This window comes from Podarcis muralis, chromosome 12, assembly GCF_964188315.1.
Source record: "Podarcis muralis chromosome 12, rPodMur119.hap1.1, whole genome shotgun sequence".
NCBI classification, from domain to species: Eukaryota; Metazoa; Chordata; class Lepidosauria; order Squamata; family Lacertidae; genus Podarcis; species Podarcis muralis.
In genome coordinates this window covers 56,881,794-56,904,217 of record NC_135666.1, presented here as the reverse complement: position 1 = coordinate 56,904,217, position 22,424 = coordinate 56,881,794, and the positions used below count along the sequence as shown (strand labels likewise).

General features: G+C 44.3%; 1 protein-coding gene across 2 annotated transcripts; it reads left to right on the top strand.

Moving 5' to 3' along the window:
* The first annotated feature begins 1,914 nt into the window (after window positions 1–1,914).
* On the top strand, window positions 1,915–21,479 carry HERPUD2 (HERPUD family member 2). Of its 2 annotated transcripts, XM_028750260.2 has the most exons (8): window positions 1,925–2,504; window positions 5,849–5,926; window positions 9,209–9,322; window positions 10,048–10,187; window positions 13,707–13,829; window positions 15,961–16,284; window positions 18,516–18,630; window positions 20,636–21,479. In XM_028750260.2, the coding sequence occupies exons 1-8, from the start codon at window positions 2,355–2,357 to the stop codon at window positions 20,795–20,797; spliced, it is 1,206 nt and encodes a 401-aa protein (XP_028606093.2). In that variant the 5' UTR covers window positions 1,925–2,354; the 3' UTR covers window positions 20,798–21,479. The 2 variants fall into 2 exon arrangements, with proteins under 2 accessions (XP_028606094.2, XP_028606093.2); XM_028750261.2 differs by lacking the exon at window positions 9,209–9,322 and having other exon boundaries at window positions 1,915–2,504.
* Window positions 21,480–22,424: the final 945 nt, after the last annotated feature.

The following is a 22,424-nucleotide window of genomic DNA, read 5'->3' as shown; positions in this document are numbered from 1 at the left end:
GATAAAACATTGGCTGCTATTTTTAAGTCGCTGGAAATTCTTTCTTCCCCACATCCTGGCAGCACATATTTGAAGGGTGTTTATTCTTCAACAACGCACAGCAACAGCACCATCTAGTGACCCTCTCCTTGCCTGTGGTGTGCATTTAAAGATTGCACATGCAATTCTCTTTGCCTGGTGTCATCAGACTAAGCCTCAAGTTATTTACTAGGTCACCTGAATGCTGCTTCTTGTGTGTCATCATGAAGGCATCACACAGGTCACAATTAACTGGACTGTCTTGGGAACAAAACAGGCTCATGAAACCAGCAATCCATGTGCATTTAGACTAGGCAGGTCACAATATAGCTTTATTGCCTCCCCTTCTCGCAGCAGGAGACAGGCAGGGCCAAGAGAGAGACTTGCGCAGGGCCACCTGCTAGATTCTTTCTGAGCAAGAAATTGAACCCGGGTGCCTCTGGCCCCAAGCCAGTATCCCAGCCTGGGGAATACATTGGCTCAATAGCTGGTCTTAAACTGAGGTAAGCTTGGACTACTGCAATGCAATCTATGTGGGGCTACCTTTGAAGGTGACTCAGAAACTACAACTAATCCAGAATGCGGCAGCTAGACTGGTGACTGGGGGCGGCCGCCAAGACCACATAACACAGGTCCTGAAAGACCTACATTGGCTCCCAGTATGTTTCTGAGCACAATTCCAAGTGTTGGTGCTGACTTTTAAAGCTCTAGACGGCCTCGGCCCAGTATACCTGAAGGAGCATCTCCACCCACATTGTTCAGCCCGGACACCGAGGTCCAGCTCTGAGGGCCCTCTGGCGGTTCCCTCCCTGCGAGAAGCCAACTAGGCAGAGGGCCTTCTCGGTGGTGGTGCCTGCCCTGTGGAACGCCTTCCCATCAGATGTCAAAAAAATAAACAACTATCTGATTTTTAGAAGGAAGCCCTGTATTGGGAAATTTAAAATGTGTGATGTTTTATATTTTTTATGTTCTGTAAGCCACCCAGAGTGGCTGGGGAAACCCAGCCAGATGGGCAGGGTAGAAATAATAAAATTATTAATTAGTACACACAGCCCATCTGTCATGGATGCTTTAGCTGGGATTCCTGCATTGCAGGGGGTTGGACTAGATGACCCTCGGGTCCCTTCCAACTCTACTATTCTATGATAATAATGGTAAACAGAAAATGGAAGCTGCAGATAGGATCACAAACAACATAGGGAGAGCTCTGTTAGGATTCCATGGTGGTAATAAGGGGGGGTAATTTTTGTCCCAGAAGGCGGCATTCGGTGATACTAAACCTTTAAACTTGATGGACTCAGCTCTAATGGCTCCTTGCCACTAACACCTTCACCCCTCCTATTTCACGACTCTGGCCGATTCTCTTTTAGAGACATGTGACCGATTGTTCATCCCCGCATCTTGTGGCAGTGAGTCCCGTGAACGAATTACGGTTGGGGGAGAGATCAGTAATCCAAGGCATCCTTTCAAAAAGTGTTGGGCACGCGGGGGTGGGGAAACGATCGGGATGCTTTTGTTTTTTATTATTATGCATTTGGTGTTTTTATGTTGTGACCACCCTGAGACCTGCGGGTATAGGGCGGCATACAAATTGAATAATGATAAAAGTCAAACCATATAACGCGCGCCCACAAAGCCACCAGAACTGTGCACCACTTAAATATGCAGATATTCTAGTTTATCCATAATTTTAAATCCAGGCGCGTGTGCCAAGAGAGCTATGCGTGTCTTTTCTCGGCGCCCGCCCCCCGGCCTGGGCGTTTCCCGAGAGCTCTCCGGGAGACGCAGCTCCTTCCCTCCTCCCCAGCGCCGCGCAGCTTCCCCGGCCGGATTTCTGCCTGTGAGGCCGCCCTGGAAAGGCCCCCGCGGAGGGCGCGCCCCAAACAAAGCTTTATTTTTGGGGGGGTTGTCGGCCTGCCTCCCTCTTGGTCTCCCCTTCTTCCCCGCCTCCTCGCACACGCTCAGTCTGTTCCGGCCGCCGCCTCGCAGCGCCCCCGCGCAAGGAGGAGCCGCTGCCGCCGCCGCGCCGCGCAAGAGCGCTCTCCCGGCGGCGAGGGGCGGTTGGTGGTTGTTTTCGCGGCCTCCATTTTAGGCGTCGCTGCAAGGCCCCGGGCGGCGGGGAGGGAGGCTCCCCGGGCGACGTGGAGGCTGCGGGCCTTGTTGTGACGCCGCGCTCCCGCGTCTCCCCGGCGAGGCTTGGGCCGGGTCTGGGCGGCGACGGAGATGGGCGCACGGGGCCTCTTGGCCGGCACTCGCGCACCGCTCGGGCGCCGCTCGTCCTCCTGAGCCTCGCTTCTCGCCTGCCTCTCTCGCCGCCGCCCGGGCCGCTCGCCCCCATGGAGACCCCCGCGGCGGGGCCGCCCCCCGTCACGCTCATCATCAAAGCCCCCAACCAGAAGTACACCGACCAGACCATCCGCTGCTTCCTCGACTGGACCGTGGGCAGGCTCAAGGGACACCTCTCCAAGGTGTACCCCAGCAAGCCGGTGAGACCCCCAACCACCAGACCTCCCCCCCCCAAAAAAAACAACCCCCCACCCCACCCCATGATCGCAAACAACACTCTTTCCCCCCAGGCGGCTCCTCCTTTCCGTCTCCAAGTTGCCGGCCTTTCCAAATATTGTTTTCCAACCCCGTGTGCCCAAGCTGCGTTTTTACGCAGAGGGAAAGGAGAGCCCCGGTGTCGATTAATGCCCGACTCCGGGTGAGAGCGGCTTGGAAATGGAACCTCTCCTCCCTCCTCGGCTTTGTTTTCTGGAGCTGCTGTTTCCCCCCAAGCAGCAGCTCGAGGCTGTGGAAGGCTTTTGTCTGCCTCCCCACGTCGCCCTTGTGTGCGTGGAAAGGCACCCTTGGCTGGGTTTCTCTGTTACGGGCATAGTAAAGGAGGAGGAGGGAAAGGGGAAAGCCCAGGGGGTGCCCTGCTGGACAGCACAGCCGCTTGTGGTCTGTCCCTAAGTTGTAATTCTGCTTTTCTAGACACAGTGGGAGAGACACTGTCTCCTGGGCGTTGGCACCCTGGCCAGCAAACCGGGCCTTCTCCTCCTCCTCTTGCAGTGCTGAAAAACCCCACTACTCCAAAATGAGCTAGCGAGATTGCCTTCCTTGGCCTGGCATCCCGCACACAGCCACTAGTTGCTGGCCCTTCTCTGATTTTTTCTGAGACCAAATGGTCACCCTCCATCAGGTGGCACTCAAGCGTCCTCCGCCCCTGCCTGTCCTTTTTCTCCAGTACCGAAGTTACAGGTTTTTCAGTTATTCCTGAAAGTTCCTGCCTTGATTTGGCATCCTCCCGAGCAGCAACGCTTCCCTTCGCTTCCCTTCCCACTATCTTTCCTATAGAAACATATTTCAGCAAACAATACATACAGCGAAGGCCACTTTGCCTATTGTTTAGGTGTATTTTAAAAATTTAAAGCGGGGAATGCAACAAATCTATGTTTGTGTATGTGTATTGTGGGACGCGGGTGGCGCTGTGGGTAAAACCTCAGTGCCTAGGACTTGCCGATTGCATGGTTGGTGGTTCGAATCCCCGCGGCGGGGTGCGCTCCCGTTGCTCGGTCCCAGCGCCTGCCAACCTAGCAGTTCGAAAGCACCTCCGGGTGCAAGTAGATAAATAGGGACCGCTTACTAGTGGGAAGGTAAACGGCGTTCCGTGTGCTGCTCTGGCTCGCCAGATGCAGCTTCGTCACGCTGGCCACGTGACCCGGAAGTGTCTCAGGACAGCGCTGGCTCCCGGCCTATAGAGTGAGATGAGCGCACAACCCTAGAGTCTGGCAAGACTGGCCCGTACGGGCAGGGGTACCTTTACCTTTACCTTTACCTTTACCTTTACCTTTATTGTATAGGCTTTCTCAGCAGGAAGCTGAGATTGGTTGCACCTCTAGCTGAATGTATACAGTGGTGCCCCGCAAGACGAATGCCTCGCAAGACGAAAAACTTGCTAGACGAAAGGGTTTTCCGTTTTTTGAGTCGTTCCGCAAGACGAATTTCCCTATGGGCTTGCTTCGCAAGACGAAACGTCTTGCGAGTTCTTGCGAGTTTGTTTCCTTTTTCTTAAAGCCGATAAGCCATTAATAGCCGCTAAGCCGCTAATAGCCGCTAAGCCGCTAATAGCTGTGCTTCGCAAGACGAAAAAACCGCAAGACGAAGAGACTCGCGGAACGGATTAATTTCGTCTTGCGAGGCACCACTGTAGTTAGGTTTTTCCTTGCATAATGCACAAACTGTACAAAATGGCCCAGAAATGCCTGCATATTTGTGTCCTTCCACTTTTGGTTAACTGGGCAAGAGATTAGCCAAGACTGGTGATCTCCCTCTGAGTGTTGCGTACTGTGATGCATCCTGCTTCTTGGGGGAAAATGAAGGGCAAACTTTGAAGATTCCAAGGACAACTTGAAAAATCAGACAAAAGCAGGAAAAGTGTGCTAAAGGGGTGGGGGAAACGAAAGCTTTTTAGAACCCCAGGGATTCCTATTGGCCAAAGTTCAGGCAAATTATCCATATTCTGGCTTCATTCATTGACTAAAAGCACTGACAGATAGATAGGAGCAGACAGGCCATCTCCTTTCATAGGAATTTCTTCAAAGCCTGTCTGCACATTTTGCTTCATAACTTTCTTTCCAGATGGGCCGAAGTCTGACTTAAAAAATAAAATGAAATGAAAGCTCTGAATCTGTTTGCCAGGTATCTCAGCAGTAGGTCTTGCTATAATGTAAGTGTGCATGGCATGGCAACCTTCATTTTCTTATACAGGATCTACCCACTCTTTGCACCAGGATCTGTTAATCTGTGCAATTGCAGGCAATATTTCCTTCCGGTTTCTTATGACATAGGGCGAGCTTTTCAGGGACCTGCAGTGGAAGGAGCATTTGTGTAACTGGATCCTAACCTTGATGTGCATTATGGAAGAATAAATCCATGTAAAACAACTTATATATCCCTCTTTCAGAAATACTCCGTGATACAAGGGTCACTGCTTTGCTGCTCTGTCATCATCTTTTTGGGTGGAAATCGGGATGTTTTCAGTCTAATCGATTTCAGTCTATTGACTTCATTTTATAGCAAAAGTATCAACAGATGCAGTCATAGAAAAGCTCATATTCATAGAAAGCGTTCATAACTGCTACATCTGTTAGAAGTACTGCTGTGGAAGCATACTGTATTTTTCCGTGTATAACATGCCCCCATGTATAACACAATTCCTATTTTTGGGGAATCCAAATAAAGAAATCCCCCATATGCGCTATTGGTGTATAAGACGACCCCCAATTTAAAACTTGAAAAAATATAGTCTTATACATGGAAAAATACGTGTATTTTTTTCAACTGTGTCGGAATACTGTAGGGACACAACTTCCCTTTGTAACCTCACTGTGTTAGTGATCTCAATCTTAGCCACAAATTTCGCACTCAAGGGAAGCTGCAGTTATATTTATATTTAAAATGTTGATCCAGGTACTTACCTTTAAATTTAGCAACAACCAACACTTTAAAATGACAACATTTTAACCAAAGTACATTTGTTATTGTTCCCTGACCTCAGAGGCTTTATTGGCGATGCGTTTGATAAAGGGAAGGAGAAGCTATTTTGAGAAGTATAGGACATTAAGTATTCACATGCATTTGACTTTAAAGATTAGTTTGAGGAAATGTGCTATGACTAAAGGTGAAAGTGTGCTTAGTTCTGTATAACATGTGGAAACTGGAATTCTAAAAACAAGTTATGTGCACCTCAAATGTTAACCATCAGCATCAAGAATTTAAGACAAGTCTTCTTCATATATGATTGTTTCCACCTCTAAATCAGTTCTTCATTTGTCCCATCTCTTAGTCTACGAAGGATCAGAGACTGGTGTATTCCGGCAGGTTGCTTCCTGACCACCTTCAGCTGAAAGATATTCTCAGAAAAGTAAGCGTTCCTTTCGCAACTTGCATACAATCACTACTTGTAAAAATAAATGCTGTACAAAATTCTGTTAAACTGCGTAGTGACTACTGCTGTGGGCGAGAGATACAATTCAAATATTGCACAATTGCATGTAGGAAAGCGGATGCAACATGATTTGATTAGCTAACCACATAAGCAAAATAATTACTGCAGTATATATTTTAGTTTATTACACTGATATTAGTCGCTGGCTACTGAGATTGCAGGTAAAGGACGCAATGTCCTAACTGGTATACAGGTATTCATGCTGAGGATTTAAAGGTAAGATCTTGCTGTCCCACTGTCTTTGCAATATTTCTGGATACGTGTCTTGAAGTTCAACGTCCACATGACGCATCATTCTTACTACTAAGATTTATATCTTCCAAAGCAGTCCCAATTTAAATGCTGTCATTCTGCAGATGTGAAATGAATATGCTAAAGCTACTTTTCCAGGTTCTATCTGATACAATATGAAAATACTGAAAGGTGTCAGCATAGAGATGCTCAGATTTGTGCAGGTAGCAATTAGTACACACTCTCTAGATGAAAAAGTCAAAATATTGTGGATAAATAAGTGAAAATCTCCAAGGTGACTCATTGCTCAAAAAGGAAGCGTGAGCGTGTGTTGAGGCCCATAATAACGATTAGGTAGGGAAAACTAGCTTGATACTTAAGTGGAATTACTTTTACTTAAAATTCCAAGAGGATGCAAGAAAATCTTGACCTCCCCTTTTTGCATCAAATCCCTTCTGATTTAACTCTTAATTGAATAAAAACCGGAACATATTGCAAGACGCAGGTGTGACTTGCTAGAATAAAATTCAAGCTCTTTTTATTTGCTTTCTTATGAATCCGAGTAATTTGCTGTAGTATCTGATGACTGTGATTCAGGTGCTTGCACACCTGCAGGCTCTCTGTTGGCACCTTGGGCCCAGCTATGAGCACATGAGGCAATTTTGATTTCCATAGCTGATCCACAGTGGAGTCCTTGTTTATGAACCAGGAGTTACTTAACGATACGAATAATATTTCACATTTATGCAGGACGCTTTGAGTTTTCAAAGCATTTCACATACATTAGTCGTCCATACAATATCTGTGCAAGAAAGCTACGCCAGTAACTTTCTCCAGGTATAACCTCTGGTTCACATGTGGTGGACATGCAAGAAAATTAAGGAATTTTGGAATGTAATTATGATCTTAAAAAAAACGATTAAGGTACCTTTTACAAAAAAGCCGGAGGCTTTTATCCAAGGGATACTTGGCCCAGACATGCCAAAAATTGCGAGAGAAATAGTCTTGTACGCCATTGTAGCAGCAAGAATACTAATCACAATGAATTGGAAAGGAGAGAAAATCCCAAGAAAGCTGGAGTGGCAAAGTGAATGGATGGAGTTTGCCAGATGGGCAAAAATGACAGAAAAACTGAGAGGCAACACTGAACAAATATTTATTTGGAAATGGGGTGTGTATAAAAATTATCTTAAAGATTACTGTAATAATATAAAGTCAGTGGCAGGATGAATGACTTCAGTGTTATGATGGGCAATTACAAGAGAATATATTATTGATGATTAAAAGGAAAATTGAGATTAAATAAAATAAGCAGTAAATACATGATGGGGTGGTGGGAAATTGTTGGGAAGGCAAGAAGAATGTACAGTGAGCAAATATTGTTATTTTCTTTTTGTAATTTTGTTTTGACCACATATACATTTGTTTGTTATGACCTTTTAACCTTAATAAAGCATTAAAAAATGGGGGCGGGGACCCCAAAACCCTCAGGTTCATTATAATAGTTTGTAATAAATCAGTATGGGACACGGGTGGCACTGTGGTCTTAACCACAGATCCTACGGCTTGCTGATCAGAAGGTCGGCAGTTCAAATCCCCACAACGGGGTGAGCTCCCGTTGCTCAGTCCCTGCTCCTGCCCACCTAGCAGTTTGAAAGCATGTCAAAGTGCAAGTAGATAAATAGGTACCACTCCGGCGGGAAGGTAAAGCGGCGTTCCGTGCGCTGCTATGGTTCGCCAGAAGCAGCTTAGTCATGCTGGCCACATGACCCGGAAGCTGTACGCTGGCTCCCTCGGCCAGTAAAGCAAGATGAGTGCTGCAACCCCAGAGTTGTCCGCAACTGGACCTAACGGTCAGGGGCCCCTTTACCTTTAATAAATCAGTGCCTATAGGAGAAAAATACATTTGTCTCTTATAGACAGTGTGTTCAAACTGTTGTTTCTGAATCACTAGCCTTCCTTGGAAACTAGCAGTTTTCTTGATGAGAAGATTGGTAATAGGATCTTCCGCTAAAATTCAGAGGAGCGTTGACCATGTTCTATGCGCACTCTCTATTTGTGGTTAATAAGTTTTCACAATTTTTGTGTGCTGTTGTACTCTGGAGCACATTTCTCCTGAAATGTACCGGGAGTCTGTTGCACACGTTCAGAAGTTTGATCACAGACTAATCAATGTTGATTGAGGTCGGGGATTCCCTATGGATAGAAGGTTTGATTTCCACTGCAGGATGAGTTGCCATAAGCTTTGTGACTTGCAACGGTTTGCTCTCTGGGAGCTTTTTAGCTGGAATTCCTGTGGGATAGACAGACGTGCCTTTCTCTAAATGCAGGTATTGATTCTGACAGAACAGCTCGGCTGAGTAATTGCTTTGGCCGTTGATTTTGAAAATGTAACTTATCTATAGTTTGATAAATAAGCTTTTCTTTGGTGAAATGATTCACCCGTCTGTCACCAGAGGAAGGGCAGATTTTGGGGGGGAAGTTCATCAGTCTTAATTAGAAAATTGGATTTTGAACGGAAAGACTAGCTATGGTAAAAAGTGCAACTCTGGTTCTCCTCTTTTGTGTACATTTTTAAGAACAAAAATCTTAGTATAAGACAGGTCAGCAACCTAAGGCCCATGGGCCACAAGCAGCCAAAGGGAAGCTACGACGCCTCCTCTGTGCCGGAAAGAGTGCCAGAAATAGCGTTTGCGCATGCATGCGCGCGCACACACACTCTGGCCCACTGCGGTGTCTGCAGGGCCATGAACCAGCCCAAGCCACAAAAACTTTGCTGACCCCTGGTATAAGACTTCTCTAATATATATTTTTCCAATAAATATTCTGAAATATATTTTATTCTTCAAGTAACAGTGTAAAATATTTACTTGCCTCTGAACCGTTCAGCTGTAATGTGTATATACCAAAATTGTATTTAAAAATTGCCTAATATTTCTGCTAAAACTGCTCACTTTTTTATTTTAGCAAGATGAGTATCATATGGTTCATCTAGTATGTTCTTCACGGACACCCCCAAATTCTCCAAAGCCTGATACCCTTAGGGAAAACAATGGATCGTCAGCACCTAGCAACAGCTCGGTGAGTTGGCTTTGTGTAAGGTGCAATCATTAAAGCTCCGTCAACAATGCTCTTTTACTATAATAAATCCTGACAGGAATATGATGACAGCATGGCCATGTTTCAGCTTGTAGCTTCATCTGTTTCAATTTTATTTTTTTTAGTATCAAAGTGCTTGACTATGATCCCAAGAGGAAACAGGTCCTGGGGTGTATAATGGAACTGCAAAATTGTTGAGACTACTCAAATTGTTGAAAAACTTGCTATTTTTCATGCTGCTGTGTTTGGGGATCCTAGGTGTACTGACATTGTCGTGTCTACTCCCCTCCCCCCAAATAATTAGTGTGTAATTGTGATCTTTTCACTCAGAAGAGGAATACAGACCCACTTTGCAGAATGCTGTTTCTTTTCCCCCTGCAAATCATCGTGATCTTTCCCCCTTAATAGCAAGAACTGCTTTACACATGATGTTTTTCCCTCGTGAGGACAATTTTCATTAAAAAAAAAAATGTAACCCCTTACTAAGGAAGCAGGCTAGGATTTTTATTTACTCTTAAAGGAAAACAGCAACAAGAAGTCACAGAATAATTGCAAACCTAATGGTTCAGGAAAAGTGTTTTGACTTCAGGTGTGAGAGGTATGCAGTGTAAAATATTCCTTTTTTCAAAGTTTGGGGGAACCAAACTATTCAGCATGAAACAGAATCCTTTCTACATCTGATGGAAATTATCGTGTTGTTTTAAAAGAGTTCAGAACATTCAGGATCAACGACTCCTTCGCCATCTCAAGAATCTTCACATACGGCTGGCTCTGATGGTGTAAGACATCGCAACCTGCCACAGAGCAATCCTGTTCAGAGCCACCCGTTCCCTTATATAATGCAAGGGTAAGTAAAATGCTAAAGGGCTTTTTGCAAGAGCTTTATTCAAACATTCTGTCTCCAGCTACAAAAGCTGAGGCTGTTGAACAGATTCTTGGGCTGGAGTATTTGACAGAGCTGTTGCTGTTACTGATATTGTTGTTGTATCTTTCGTTTTAGATCATATTATTTATGTGGAAGTTGTTTCCATTAGGTTATGTGCTTTTTGATGTGTTTTATTTATCGTTTATGACTTCTGTTATGTTTGTAATTACGTAAATTTTGTCATGTTGTAAGACACGCTGAGCATAGTTTCAACTATGGAAAAGCGGCATACACATAAAATGATGATGTGATGATTCATTTCTTGCAAGGTACTGTAATAACAGGGACGCGGGTGGCGCTGTGGGTTAAACCATAGAGCCTAGGGCTTGCCGGCCAGAAGGTCAGCGGTTCGAATCCCCGCGATGGGGTGAGCTCCCGTTGCTCGGTCCCTGCTCCTGCCAACCTAGCAGTTCGAAAGCATGTCAAAGTGCAAGTACATAAATAGGTACCGCTCCGGCGGGAAGGTAAAAGGCGTTTCTGTGCGCTGCTCTGGTTCGCCAGAAGCAGCTTAGTCATGCTGTCCACATGACCCGGAAGCTGTACGCTGGCTCCCTCGGCCAATAAAGCAAGATGAGTCGGTCACGACTCGACCTAATGGTCAGGGGTCCCTTTACCTTTACTTTTACTGTAATAACAATACTGTATTGCAAGATTACATTTGGCTGAAATGTTAAAAGTCCTGTGGACGCTAACCAGGTTGGAGAAAAAGGCAGTGGATTTCTCCTTGCAAAACAAACAAGCTTCCATTTCTTGTATTTGTTTAGTGAATTTATTATGTAAAATTTATACGCCGCTCGGTGGTAGAAAGAAATCCCAGAGCAGTTTACAAAACAGGTAATCAGTATACCTAAGGGCTTTTACAAAATTTCTGCGTGTGAATAACTTGTATTTCCCCACCACCAAGTGTAGAATGATTAACTTTTAAGTTTGCTAATGATGCTCTTCGTCATTGCTGTGTTGAGCAATTTTCTAAGCATCTGGCGCTTTTATCAGCGCTTTCATCAGCATCTGATAGGCCTTTCCTTCAAGATTCATCTCTTGCATAGCAGTTTATGGAATACATCTGCAAGTGCCGTACATCAAAAGAAGATGCCTTCAGTGATTGTTTTTCACTTGTTTTGTTCTAGGCCGACAAAATTGAAGGACAAAAAAATGTGCTCACTTCTCTGAGAGGGAAACTGGTCAGGGTCACAACTGAGGTTATTCACTTTCCCCAGCTTCCATCGTTCATTAAAATAATAATTCGAGGCAACTCTTTTCGTTCCTGGATCATTTTTACTTCCAAAGAGTTGAAAATCAATTTGGGGGAGGGATTAGTGGGTGACACATTGTTTTTTGAGGAAAAAAATAGTGTTGAAGATAGTTGGCAGCTGTATCTGCAGATGCAGTTATATTTATATTTACTGTGGCCTCCTAGCTCATGCTAACATTTCTCCATGTGATTATGAAACTTATTTGTGAACGCTTGGAGAAACTAAATAGGTTTCGCTTTCATGTGTGAACTGCAGGATTGATAAAAAAAGCAGACTGTCTCAAAAATAAGCTGGTTTGAAATGAAATCTGAATTTGATACAGGTGTGTTAAAATATAGAGACATACTTTAAACCAGATCCTTTCTATCAGTTGTGTTTAGGCTGTTGTCCTGTTCCCAGTTACCTGGAAGTAAGCCATATTAAACTCCATGGAAATCACTTCTGAGTCGCTATATAAGATTGCACTGTTATCCTGCTTTTTTGTTTAAACAAAAGTTCAGAAATACCCAAACACTCTAAATATGGGAAAATGGGTTCATTTACTTCTGTACAAATTGTGACTATTTAGACTACCAGTCAGATAAACCTACTTTCGATCTCATTGGAGGGACTTTTCTATCTAGTAACTGCCAGTTGCTTCTGGAAAATTCTAGGCCTCATATAGGTGATGTTTAATAGTGCCCTTGCATGTATACAGAGGGAGCCAAATAAAAACCCTTAATTTCATAACAACTTTCCTGTCTTTCAAAAGGCTATAAACATCTGAAGCTTAGAGCTTTGAGTTTATGCAACTCTGGTTGCAAACCAGTATCTTTTATCTTGTTCTGAAACAAGATGCAAAACTGATTGCTTGATTAAAATCTATCTACTCTGGTGAACTCCACCTGTAGTGTCTTAAATTCCCAAATTCACACATAAATGTGTATTGAAACCCACAAAATCTACTCTTTTGCACTCTTGTTGCCTAATACTGATAGCTTGTTTCACTTCCTTAAATGCTTTTGTTAGGAAACAGTCAAAGTATTCTTCGCAAGGAAAAATATTTTAAGTAGAGGCACATGTGGCATAATGGAGACCAATCAGATTATTCTCCCAACAATTTTATATTGTATTGTACATCAGAACTTCTAGTATTCTCCCTATTTCTCCCATCTCCTTAGTCTTAGTCTTGAAAGTATATTGTGAATTAGCAAGGTCTCCTGTGGCATCTTGCAGCCAATTTTCTTTCTAAGATAGGAATTGTTGTCTGATGCAATACAGTTGCATCAACTGCTAACACTGTAAATACTTGTTGCCCTTAAAGATAAGATGGGGCATTTCTGTTCTTTAAGATTCTCTTTAATGCACGTGAGCGGCTGACGGTTTTATATCATGCCAGCTTCTTCTAAAATCACATTAGTACTTGACCCGGCTAACTGAATGCTCTGCTTTGCAAATGCTGTAGTTGTAACATGTTATCACACATTTGGTGTGAAGTAGCTCACAGCGCTTGTTCCTAAATATTATATGAGTATATTTCTTCTACTGTAAAGTGTTATGTCCTGATAAATGATACCAAAGTGCGATCTTCTGCTTTAATGGAAAATGACAGTGAAAATCACTCTGTCTGTCTGTCTGTCTGTCTGTCTCTCTTACACACACACACACACACACACACACACACACACACACAAAAACCCTGCCAGGGTCTAAATCAGGCTTCCTCAACCTCGGCCCGCCAGATGTTTTGAGACTACAATTCCCATCATCCCTGACCACTGGTCCTGCTAGCTAGGGATCATGGGAGTTGTAGTCCAAAAACATCTGGGGGGCCGAGGTTGAGGAAGCCTGGTCTAAATTAACAAGGAGGATAACTCTTTTGGTTGTCGCTGATTACACCTCTCGGAGGCCTGCAAGGGGGGGGGGGGCTGTGTTGAAACGCTCTTGAATTTCCTGTAGTACTAGATTTCTGCATGCTTGCAAAATACTAAATTAAATTTAGTAAGGAAATTAAGTTTTAAGGAAAATGTGCACAGGTGAAATCACCCTGTCAACACATAATACCTGATTTCTGATTTAGCAACTTAAAAGCAGACTGTCATCTCCTTTTGTCTTTGTGGGGAAACGTGTTCTATGTAACTGGATATTCCGTTGATATTCTAACTATGTACGTACAACCTTGCCTGTAATTTGCTTTGATTGTCTGCAGCAATGTAGGAAACCAGTTCCCTGGGCAAGGAGTGCCAGCTGCTTTTCCTGTGTACCCTGCTTTCAGCCCACTGCAGATGATTTGGTGGCAGCAGATGTATGCCCGCCAGTATTACATGCAATAGTAAGTACAAACGGTGCGTTCTTTAAATTAGTATTGAGACAGTAGAGTGGCAGTTAAGACATAGAGACGAGACTTTGTTATTCTTGAGTAGGCACTAGGACACCCCCAGGCGAGTGTTGTTATCCTCCACTTGCTTGAAGCTGTCCTAGTGCGTCCTCAGAAACACCTTTCAGATGAGTGCCAACGCTACCTTCCCTGGGCTTTGGTAAACTAAATCTAATGTGAAAACATATTTTCCCCAAAACATTCACCAGAGTAATTTCTCCTTTGTGAGAAATGCTTACAAATGCAGCCTTACTTTTGGTTCATGCTTTATATTGGAGAAAAATGAATATAAGTTTGTGGGATGTGATACATAAGTAGCAGTCAAATACAACATTCCTTGTTTTCCTAGAGTGGACAGGCAAGGGGATGTTTGGTCCAGCCGGTTGGAACTTCCTGTTTCCTCCTGGGCTGGGGCATACTTCCTTTGCATGTGACTAGAGGTAGGCGTGACCTTACCTGTGCAGGTAACAAAAGCACAAGGCACGCAGCACTCTCTTTGACATCCTCCGTCGTTGGAGCAACAGCTCTTTTTAGCTAGAGATGCCCTGTTGGCTTTGAGCCAACAGAGGACACTGGGACTATCTCCATATGGCAGGCATGTCCAGAGTCTGTTTCGGGGGCCTAATCCTGCCCGGTGGTCAGTTAATCCTTTGGTCGGCCCTCATGGCCCTTCATTTCATCAAATCTGGCCCTCTTAGAAAAAAGTTTGGACACCACTGCCATATGGGATAGCTCCACATGTATATATTTTGCAACTAAGCCTGCTTTTAGGGGTCCAACTGTGAACTGATGATGTTGTAAGTAAACTTATTTTACTGACTTTAAATAAGATTGCCATGTGTTCATTCTTTTGAGAGGAATAAAAGGGGACTTAACAGGAACATACAATTCCATACTGAATTGTATGATTGTGAGAGGCTTAAATAAGCCTGCAACCAGCTACCCGCTATGTGTTAAAAGGGAAATGCACTCTGCTAAGTAAAGGGACTTGCAAGTCAAGAAGGATATTAATAAACAATATATCCTCTCCTGCCTCCCTGAACATTCCCACAAAGTTGACTTGTATTATTGTTTCATGTATTGTTTCATGGTGAAGAGCATTCTTAGGACCTTGCCTTCTCATCCGTTGGCTTTCACGATGGGTTCTGCCGGAAAGTGACAGGCCGCCATGCCACGCCACAGCTCTGTGTTGGCCTAGACTGTGCCTTGGCCAAAGGCCTGGTGGAACAGCTCTCTCTTGCAGGCCCTGCGGAAAGATGTCAAGTCCCGCAGGGCCCTAGTCTCTTGTGACAGAGTGTTCCACCAGATCGGGGCCACGGCCAAAAAAGCCCTGGCTCTGGTTGAGGCCAGCCTAACCTCCCTGTGGCCAGGGATCTCCCAACATGTTTTTATTTGAAGACCATAAGGTCCTCCGTGGGACGTACCAGGAGAGGCGGTCCCATAGGTACGAGGGTCCTAGGCCGTATAGGGCTTTGAAGGTTAAAACCAGCACCTTAAACCTGATCCTGTACTCCACCAGGAGCCAGTGCAGCTGGTATAGTATGGGTGAATGTGATCCCTGTTGTCTCGCCGGGGCAATCTGCACCCGCTGGAGTTTCTGGGTCAGTCTCAAGGGCAGCCCCACGTAGAGTGAGTTACAATGATCAAGTCTGGAGGTGACCGTCGCGTGGATCACAGTGGCTAGGTCAGGCGTCTCCTTGTCATTGCATGTCAAAGTGCAAGTAGATAAATAGGTACCGCTCTGGCGGGAAGGTAAATGGCGTTTCCATGCGCGGCTCTAGTTTGCCAGAAGCGGCTTAGTCCTGTTGGCCACATGACCAAGAAGCTGTACGCCAGCTCCCTTAGCCAGTAAAGCGAGATGAGCGCCGCAACCCCAGAGTCGGCCACGACTGGACCTAATGGTCAGGGGTCCCTTTACCTTTATATTGCTTTATGAATTCACCGCAGTGGGCAGTATTGAAGGGGAAGTGCAACCTGTGCCAGGCTATGAACGCATTTGCCCCGGGTAGTTCAGCTGACGATTGTGAAGAATGTTCATGCATAGATACCTAACGAAGCTTGTTGTTCCTTTTACACCCCTCAACAGTCAAGCTGCAGTTTCAGCCCAGGCAACGCCCAGCACGGAATCAGACCGTCCCCCCGTTCCGCAGCCCCCCAACTCTGAGCGTGCTCCTGCCAATGAGCCCCCAGCAGCACCCAATGTAGCCCCCCAGGAGAACAGGCCTGTCAATCAGAATGTGCAGATGAATGCTCAAGGCGGCCCAGTGATGAACGAGGAGGACTTCAACCGAGACTGGCTGGACTGGATGTATACCTTTTCCAGAGCAGCTATCCTGCTTAGCATTGTCTACTTCTATTCGTCCTTCAGTCGGTTTGTGATGGTGATGGGAGCCATGCTGCTGGTTTACCTGTGAGTAAATGCTGCTTATGGATACATCTCTTTGGTCTGAATACAGAGCACTCGACCAAGTACAGCATTTCGACAATCAATGCAGATCAGTACAGTGGTACCTCGGTTTTTGAACTTAATCCGTTCCAGAAGTCCGTTCTTAAACTGAAACCATTCTTAAACCAAGGCGTGCTTTCCCTAATGAGGCCCTGGTGCCCTTCCACCGTTCGGCTTCCGTTCTTAGACCGAGGTAAAGCTCACAAACTGGGACACTACTTCCAGTTTTGCGCAGTTCGTAAACCGAATCGTTCGTAAACAGGACTGTTCGTAAACCGAGGTACCACTGTATTGGTTTCCCTGTATTGTGTAGGGCAGTTTGCCCAAGGGAGATGATGACTTGCCCAGGCCATTCATGGCCAAAGTGAGATTTGAACCAGGGGCTTCCCAATCCCTATTGCTTTCCTCTGCCCCACCCCAAGTTTGACCATTAGCATAATCCATGTAAATAATGGTCAAGGGTTTTCTTGTCAGCTACGTGATCAGAATCTGAACTTTAAAGTTTGGCTGATGGAAAACTAATCATTTTAGAAGTTCATTTCTATTAGTACAGTGGACGCTTGGGTTGCGAACGTGATCTGTGCAGGAAGCATGTTTGCAACCCGCAGCGTCCGCAACTGGCAGCGCCGCGTCTGCACACGCATGGGTCACGATTCGGCGCTTCTGCGCAAGCGCAATTTAGCACTTTTGCGCAAGCGCCGAAACCCGGAAGTAACCCGTTCCGGTACTTCCAGGTTTGGTGCAGTGCGCAACCCAAAATCACACAACCCGAAGCATCTGTAACCCGAGGTATGACTGTATTTAAAATGGGTTAAAAACAAGTTAATTAAAATTTTTTACTTTAAGATAAATACTTAGCATGTGATATCTGTATGTTGTATGAGCTTGCCATTCTAATTTCCAAAATTAATACTTACACCTCTAACAACGTGGAATCTTGCTGGTTTCCTTCAGGAGGCTGAGGCATGTAATAGGAGCTGAATTTTCTTACATTGTTTTCAAAGACCTATTTGAAACAGATGAAACAGCACATATAGTATCAGTGACTGAGCATCTTAAAGACGAAGCTTTAATTAGCGCAAACTGAAGGGAAAATGAATCTGAGTATTTTGAGCATTGCTTTCTGTGAACAAGGGGGATCCCACAGGGGCAGCGTTCTAGAGCAACACAAATCAGTTGGGTAGGCACCCTGTTCACATGCATCTGAAGTTGTGTAGTGTGCTTGCACAATGAGGAGTAGAATTTAATCCTGATTTTGACAAACAAATATATCACGGCTTGAGTATGTGCGCATTGGGTTCTAACATTAAGCTCTCACACAGTATGTGGGCATGTGGTGGGTTATTTATACTCGGAGAAAACGGTATAAATAACCGGTATAAATAAACGGTATAAATAAACGGTAATACCCCTCCCCACCTTCTCACTATATAGAAGGATCTGGCAACTTCTGTTTCAGTGTATCTGAAGAAGTGTGCATGCACACGAAAGCTCATACCAAGAACTAACTTAGTTGGTCTTTAAGGTGCTACTGGAAGGAATTTTTTTTGTTTTGACTATGGCAGACCAACACGGCTACCTATCTGTAATCGGAGAAAATGGGTGTGTGATCTCCATGTGTACCCTCTGCATTGGATCAAGAATATATGAGCAGCACTACGTTTGCCATGGTTGCCATGTGCTCATCTGAATGAAAGTAGAAACTACCAGTGTATCTACATTCTGTCCTGTGAATTAACTTGAACCGTATTTTAAAGAAGCAACATCTGCTGCTATGTTTCATATTCATTAATAAGCTTAAACCATTTTTAAGGGCAGAGACCTTAATTGCTCTACTGTCTATCATGATGTGCAGAGCTTTTCTGTAAAACCAGCTTTTCTGTAAATAATTTACTTTGCCAATAACAAGAATATCCAAATGATTTAAACTGAAGCCTTTTGTAACTTTCCTAAAATTTCTGCAAGCTTGCCTGGGTCATGCAGCTAGTTCCACGTGTGGTTAAATAGGGACCTCTCTTCCTATTTTAGTGGCTATTGGCATTTGATTTGGTCTATTCCTTCTCTACAAATCAGGTTGAATAATGAGCCTTCCAGTGGAGAGCTATTTCACTGTTCCATTGCCAACATTCTATTTGTTTTCTCAGGTCAGGCAGGTATGATTTCTAGTAACTTTGCACATGTGTATTGTAAAACAGACACCAAGCTGGCTGGTTTCCATTCAGGCAAGAGGGACTCCAACAGCCTCCAGGGAACAATGACGACCTGAACCACGATGGGCAAAACGTAAATAATGCTGGACTTGAGGAGATGGTAGGTGGATGCACATTCATGTTTACTTCCCAAAAAACATATACCTGGAGAGCGGTACTGTTGGCAGTTTTAAGATGTGCTGACAGCTCTTCCTTTAAAAGTGAGCTCTTACATTAAGGTAATGAAATGAAATTAAGACTACCACCCCATGTTCAGTTAACATGGGAGTAAGCTTCTGGGACGCGGGTGGCGCTGTGGATTAAACCACAGAGCCTAGGACTTGCTGATCAGAAGGTCGACGGTTCGAATCCCCGCGACGGGGTGAGCTCCTGTTGCTCGGTCCCTGCTCCTGCCAACCTAGCAGTTCGAAAGCACGTCAAAAGTGCAAGTAGATAAATAGGTACCGCTCCGGCGGGAAGGTAAACAGCGTTTCCGTGCACTGCTCTGGTTCACCAGAAGCGGCTTTGTCATGCTGGCCACATGACCCAGAAGCTGTACGCCGGCTCCCTCGGCCTGTAAAGCGAGATGACTGCTGCAACCCCAGAGTCCTCCGCGACTGGACCTAATGGTCAGGGGTCCCTTTACCTTTAAGCTTCTTTGAATGGTGGAACTTTCTTAAGGTCTACAGGGCTGTAGGGTCAAATGGTTAAATTGCACTTTTCATATACATCATGTTGCATTCTCTCATTTTGTCAAATTTTACCAAATCATTATATCCGACTACATCATAGGTTTCTTTTTAAAATAAATTTTATTTTTGCATTTTCTATTTTTCATAAACAAATGAATTATCTACATAAACATATAATCCCTTTAGACTCCCCCCATTGTGGATCTTAATGTAATGGTTTCCCCCTCTGCATCTCTTTGATAACACTATTTATTTTAAATCCTTTGTCAACCCACAGTTCAAATTTTTACTACAAGTTTTCTGCCAATCCTACCAATGTATGTAATTGTTTACAATAGCTTTTCAAATGAATTATAAACTTTCCCCCTTCTTCATTAAAGAAAGGCCTCCTCTTCCTGGTTTCTAATTCTTCCTGTTAGCCTTGCCACCTCGGCATAGTTCATCAATTTTGTCTTTTCTTTGGTCAGATTTTCGTTTCTTGGCTAACAACAGCCCTGCATCCTAGAATTCTGTATATATAACATGATTCCATCACTGCAATTTATATCCCTCTGATTTGAAACTGTTAATGCCCCACGGAGGACCTTAAGGTCCATAAATAGCAACACCCTAGTGGTCCTGGGCCCTAAGGAAGTTGGATTAGCTTCAACCAGAGCCAGGGCATTTTCAACACTGGGTCCAGCCTGGTGGAACGCTTTGTCTCATGAGACCAGGGCCCTGCAGGATCTGATTTCTTTCCGCAGGGCCTTTAAGACAGAGTTGTTCCACCTGGCCTTTGGCTTGGAGCCAATTTGATTCCCTCCCCCTCTTTCTTTTTCCTTTTCTCCTCCTGTGATGAGGCTGCATTTTAATGTTTCAATATTTTAATGTTGTATTTTAATCTTGGGACGCGGGTGACGCTGTGGGTAAAAGCCTCAGCGCCTAGGGCTTGCCGATCGAAAGGTCAGCGGTTCGAATCCCCGCGGCGGGGTGAGCTCCCGTTCCTCGGTCCCAGCTCCTGCCCACCTAGCAGTTCGAAAGCACCCCCAGGTGCAAGTAGATAAATAGGGACCGCTTACTAGCAGGAAGGTAAACGGCGTTCCGTGTGCTGCGCTGGCTCGCCAGATGCAGCTTGTCACGCTGGCCACGTGACCCGGAAGTGTCTCCGGACAGCGCTGGCCCCCGGCCTCTTGAGTGAGATGGGCGCACAACCCTAGAGTCTGTCAAGACTGGCCCGTACGGGCAGGGGTACCTTTACCTTTACCTTTTTATTTTAATCTTGTTCTTAAATTGTATTCATTCAACTTGTTTTTATTACTGCTTGTTAGCCGCCATGAGCCCGGCCTTGGCTGGGGAGGGCAGGGTTAAAAAAATTATTATTATTATTATTATTATTATTATTATTATTATTATTATTATTATTATTAAACCACTTGGGGAATTTGTTTTGCAAAGGAGCACCTTATGGACGACGGGATGGACGAAGACAGCGGCGAAGATGTCGTTGATGTCAACGCAGATCATCCGCATCCCGGCTTCATGGCTTCCGCCTGGTCCTTCATCACCACTTTCTTCACATCCCTCATCCCCGAAGGGCCTCCACAAGTTGGCAACTAAGCCAAGCAGGAGCAGTCAGTAGCAGAGGAGAGTTATGCTCAAAAGTGGAAGTTGACTCTGGGCAGGGGGTATTTTAAATACAGTGCAATTTCAAGATTTATAATGTAAACTTTCTGATCATGGTGTACAAAAATGTGTATTTTTCTCTCTCTCCGCTTTCTCATGCTTACGGATATTTTAAGCAGAAATGGACTACTAAATGCTTTTTAAAAGATTCTTTATGTAAAGAAGAACAAATGTAAAAAAAAAAATTAGTCTTCCATGTTTTTTTTGTTTCAATTGTGATAACACTGAGGCGAGACGCTTGTAGTTGGTGTGCGGTGTCATCCCTTTAAAGAGTTGTTAAAACACAAGTATCGGGAGGAACTCTTTGGAAATAAGACCCTTCGCAGTAAAAAAAACCAGTACCTGTATAGGAATCATTGTGTATGTGGTTTTTAAAATTGCTTAAAGTAAATCAGCACCATAGTTTTGAGTTGGAGGCAACACTGTTTTGCCAGGGGCATGTATCCCCCCCCCTCACTTCATGCCACAAATGACATAGCAGCTCTTCAAAGGGAACAGACAGTGATCGAGTGCACTACAAACTGTTTAATACATGCTGTACTTTTTTTTTTTTAATACATGTACTGGGAAGCACAGAAACATGTAATTAGTTTTTTAATTAAAAAAGAAAAGAAAAGCTACGGTGAAAAGAACACACATTCTTTTGAATTCTTCTGTATTCATCTACAGCAGGGGTGGCCAACGCCCAAGAGACTGCGATCTACTTACAGAATTAAAATCTGGCGGTGATCTACCCCCATTTTTGGGGAGGTTCAGGTCAAAGATGTGGAGCTATTTTTAGGGAGGAGGAAAGCCCCATTTTGGGGTGATTCAAGTGATAGTTTTTGAGCTTTTTTTAGGGAGGAGAGAAGTCCCGTTTTTATTTTTAAAAAATCATTTTTATTAAGTTTTCCGTTTTACCAATCCAGTCAAATCACATAGTCTAAATCAAATAGTCTAAATATTCTACCTAAATTATAAATTTTTTTGTTGGGACTTCCCATGCTTCAAGTTCAGTTGGGGCTCTGATCATCTCATATGTCTGCTGCCTTGGATAGTCTTTCCAATAGTTCCTTTAAATCTTCCTGTTGTTAACCTTCCTTCTTTCATGGCCTCTGAGTTGTTTCCACAAGCGAGTTGAAATAAGCAACGATGCGTTTCTGTGTGAATTTTAGTATATGACTCTCCGCTGTTGTTGCAGTATCTCCTCACACGCTGGTGTTTGTGCCGAATCAATCCAGAAGTCATTTCGCTGCAGGCAGACGCCATCTTCTCTCAGTTCCGATGAAATCAAATCTCGGCGTTTGCTCATTAATTTCTCCAGACCGGTTGCATCAAACATTAGCCTTTCCAGTGGAGATTTACCAAATCGGACTTGAAATACAGATATAATGACAAATTAAGAGCTCACCTCCCCCTGTAACTATTTATAACTCTGCAGCTCAGTCTTATTTCATCATGGTGCATTTCCAAATTAAAAAGTGTGTCACATCTCAACATTCTAGGAACGGGAAGTCCCGTTTTTAAGGGTTTTGGGAGATAAGGAGGAACAGCCACTCACCAACAGATCACTGGGAAAACA

Coding starts and splice junctions, on each gene's coding strand:
- HERPUD2 (XM_028750260.2), top strand. CDS start 2,355: ATGGAGACCCCCGCGGCGGGGCCGCCCCCCGTCACGCTCATCATCAAA. Junction 16,285..18,515: donor GCCATGCTGCTGGTTTACCT/GTGAGTAAATGC, acceptor ATTGTAAAACAG/ACACCAAGCTGGCTGGTTTC. Junction 18,631..20,635: donor ATGCTGGACTTGAGGAGATG/GTAGGTGGATGC, acceptor TGTTTTGCAAAG/GAGCACCTTATGGACGACGG.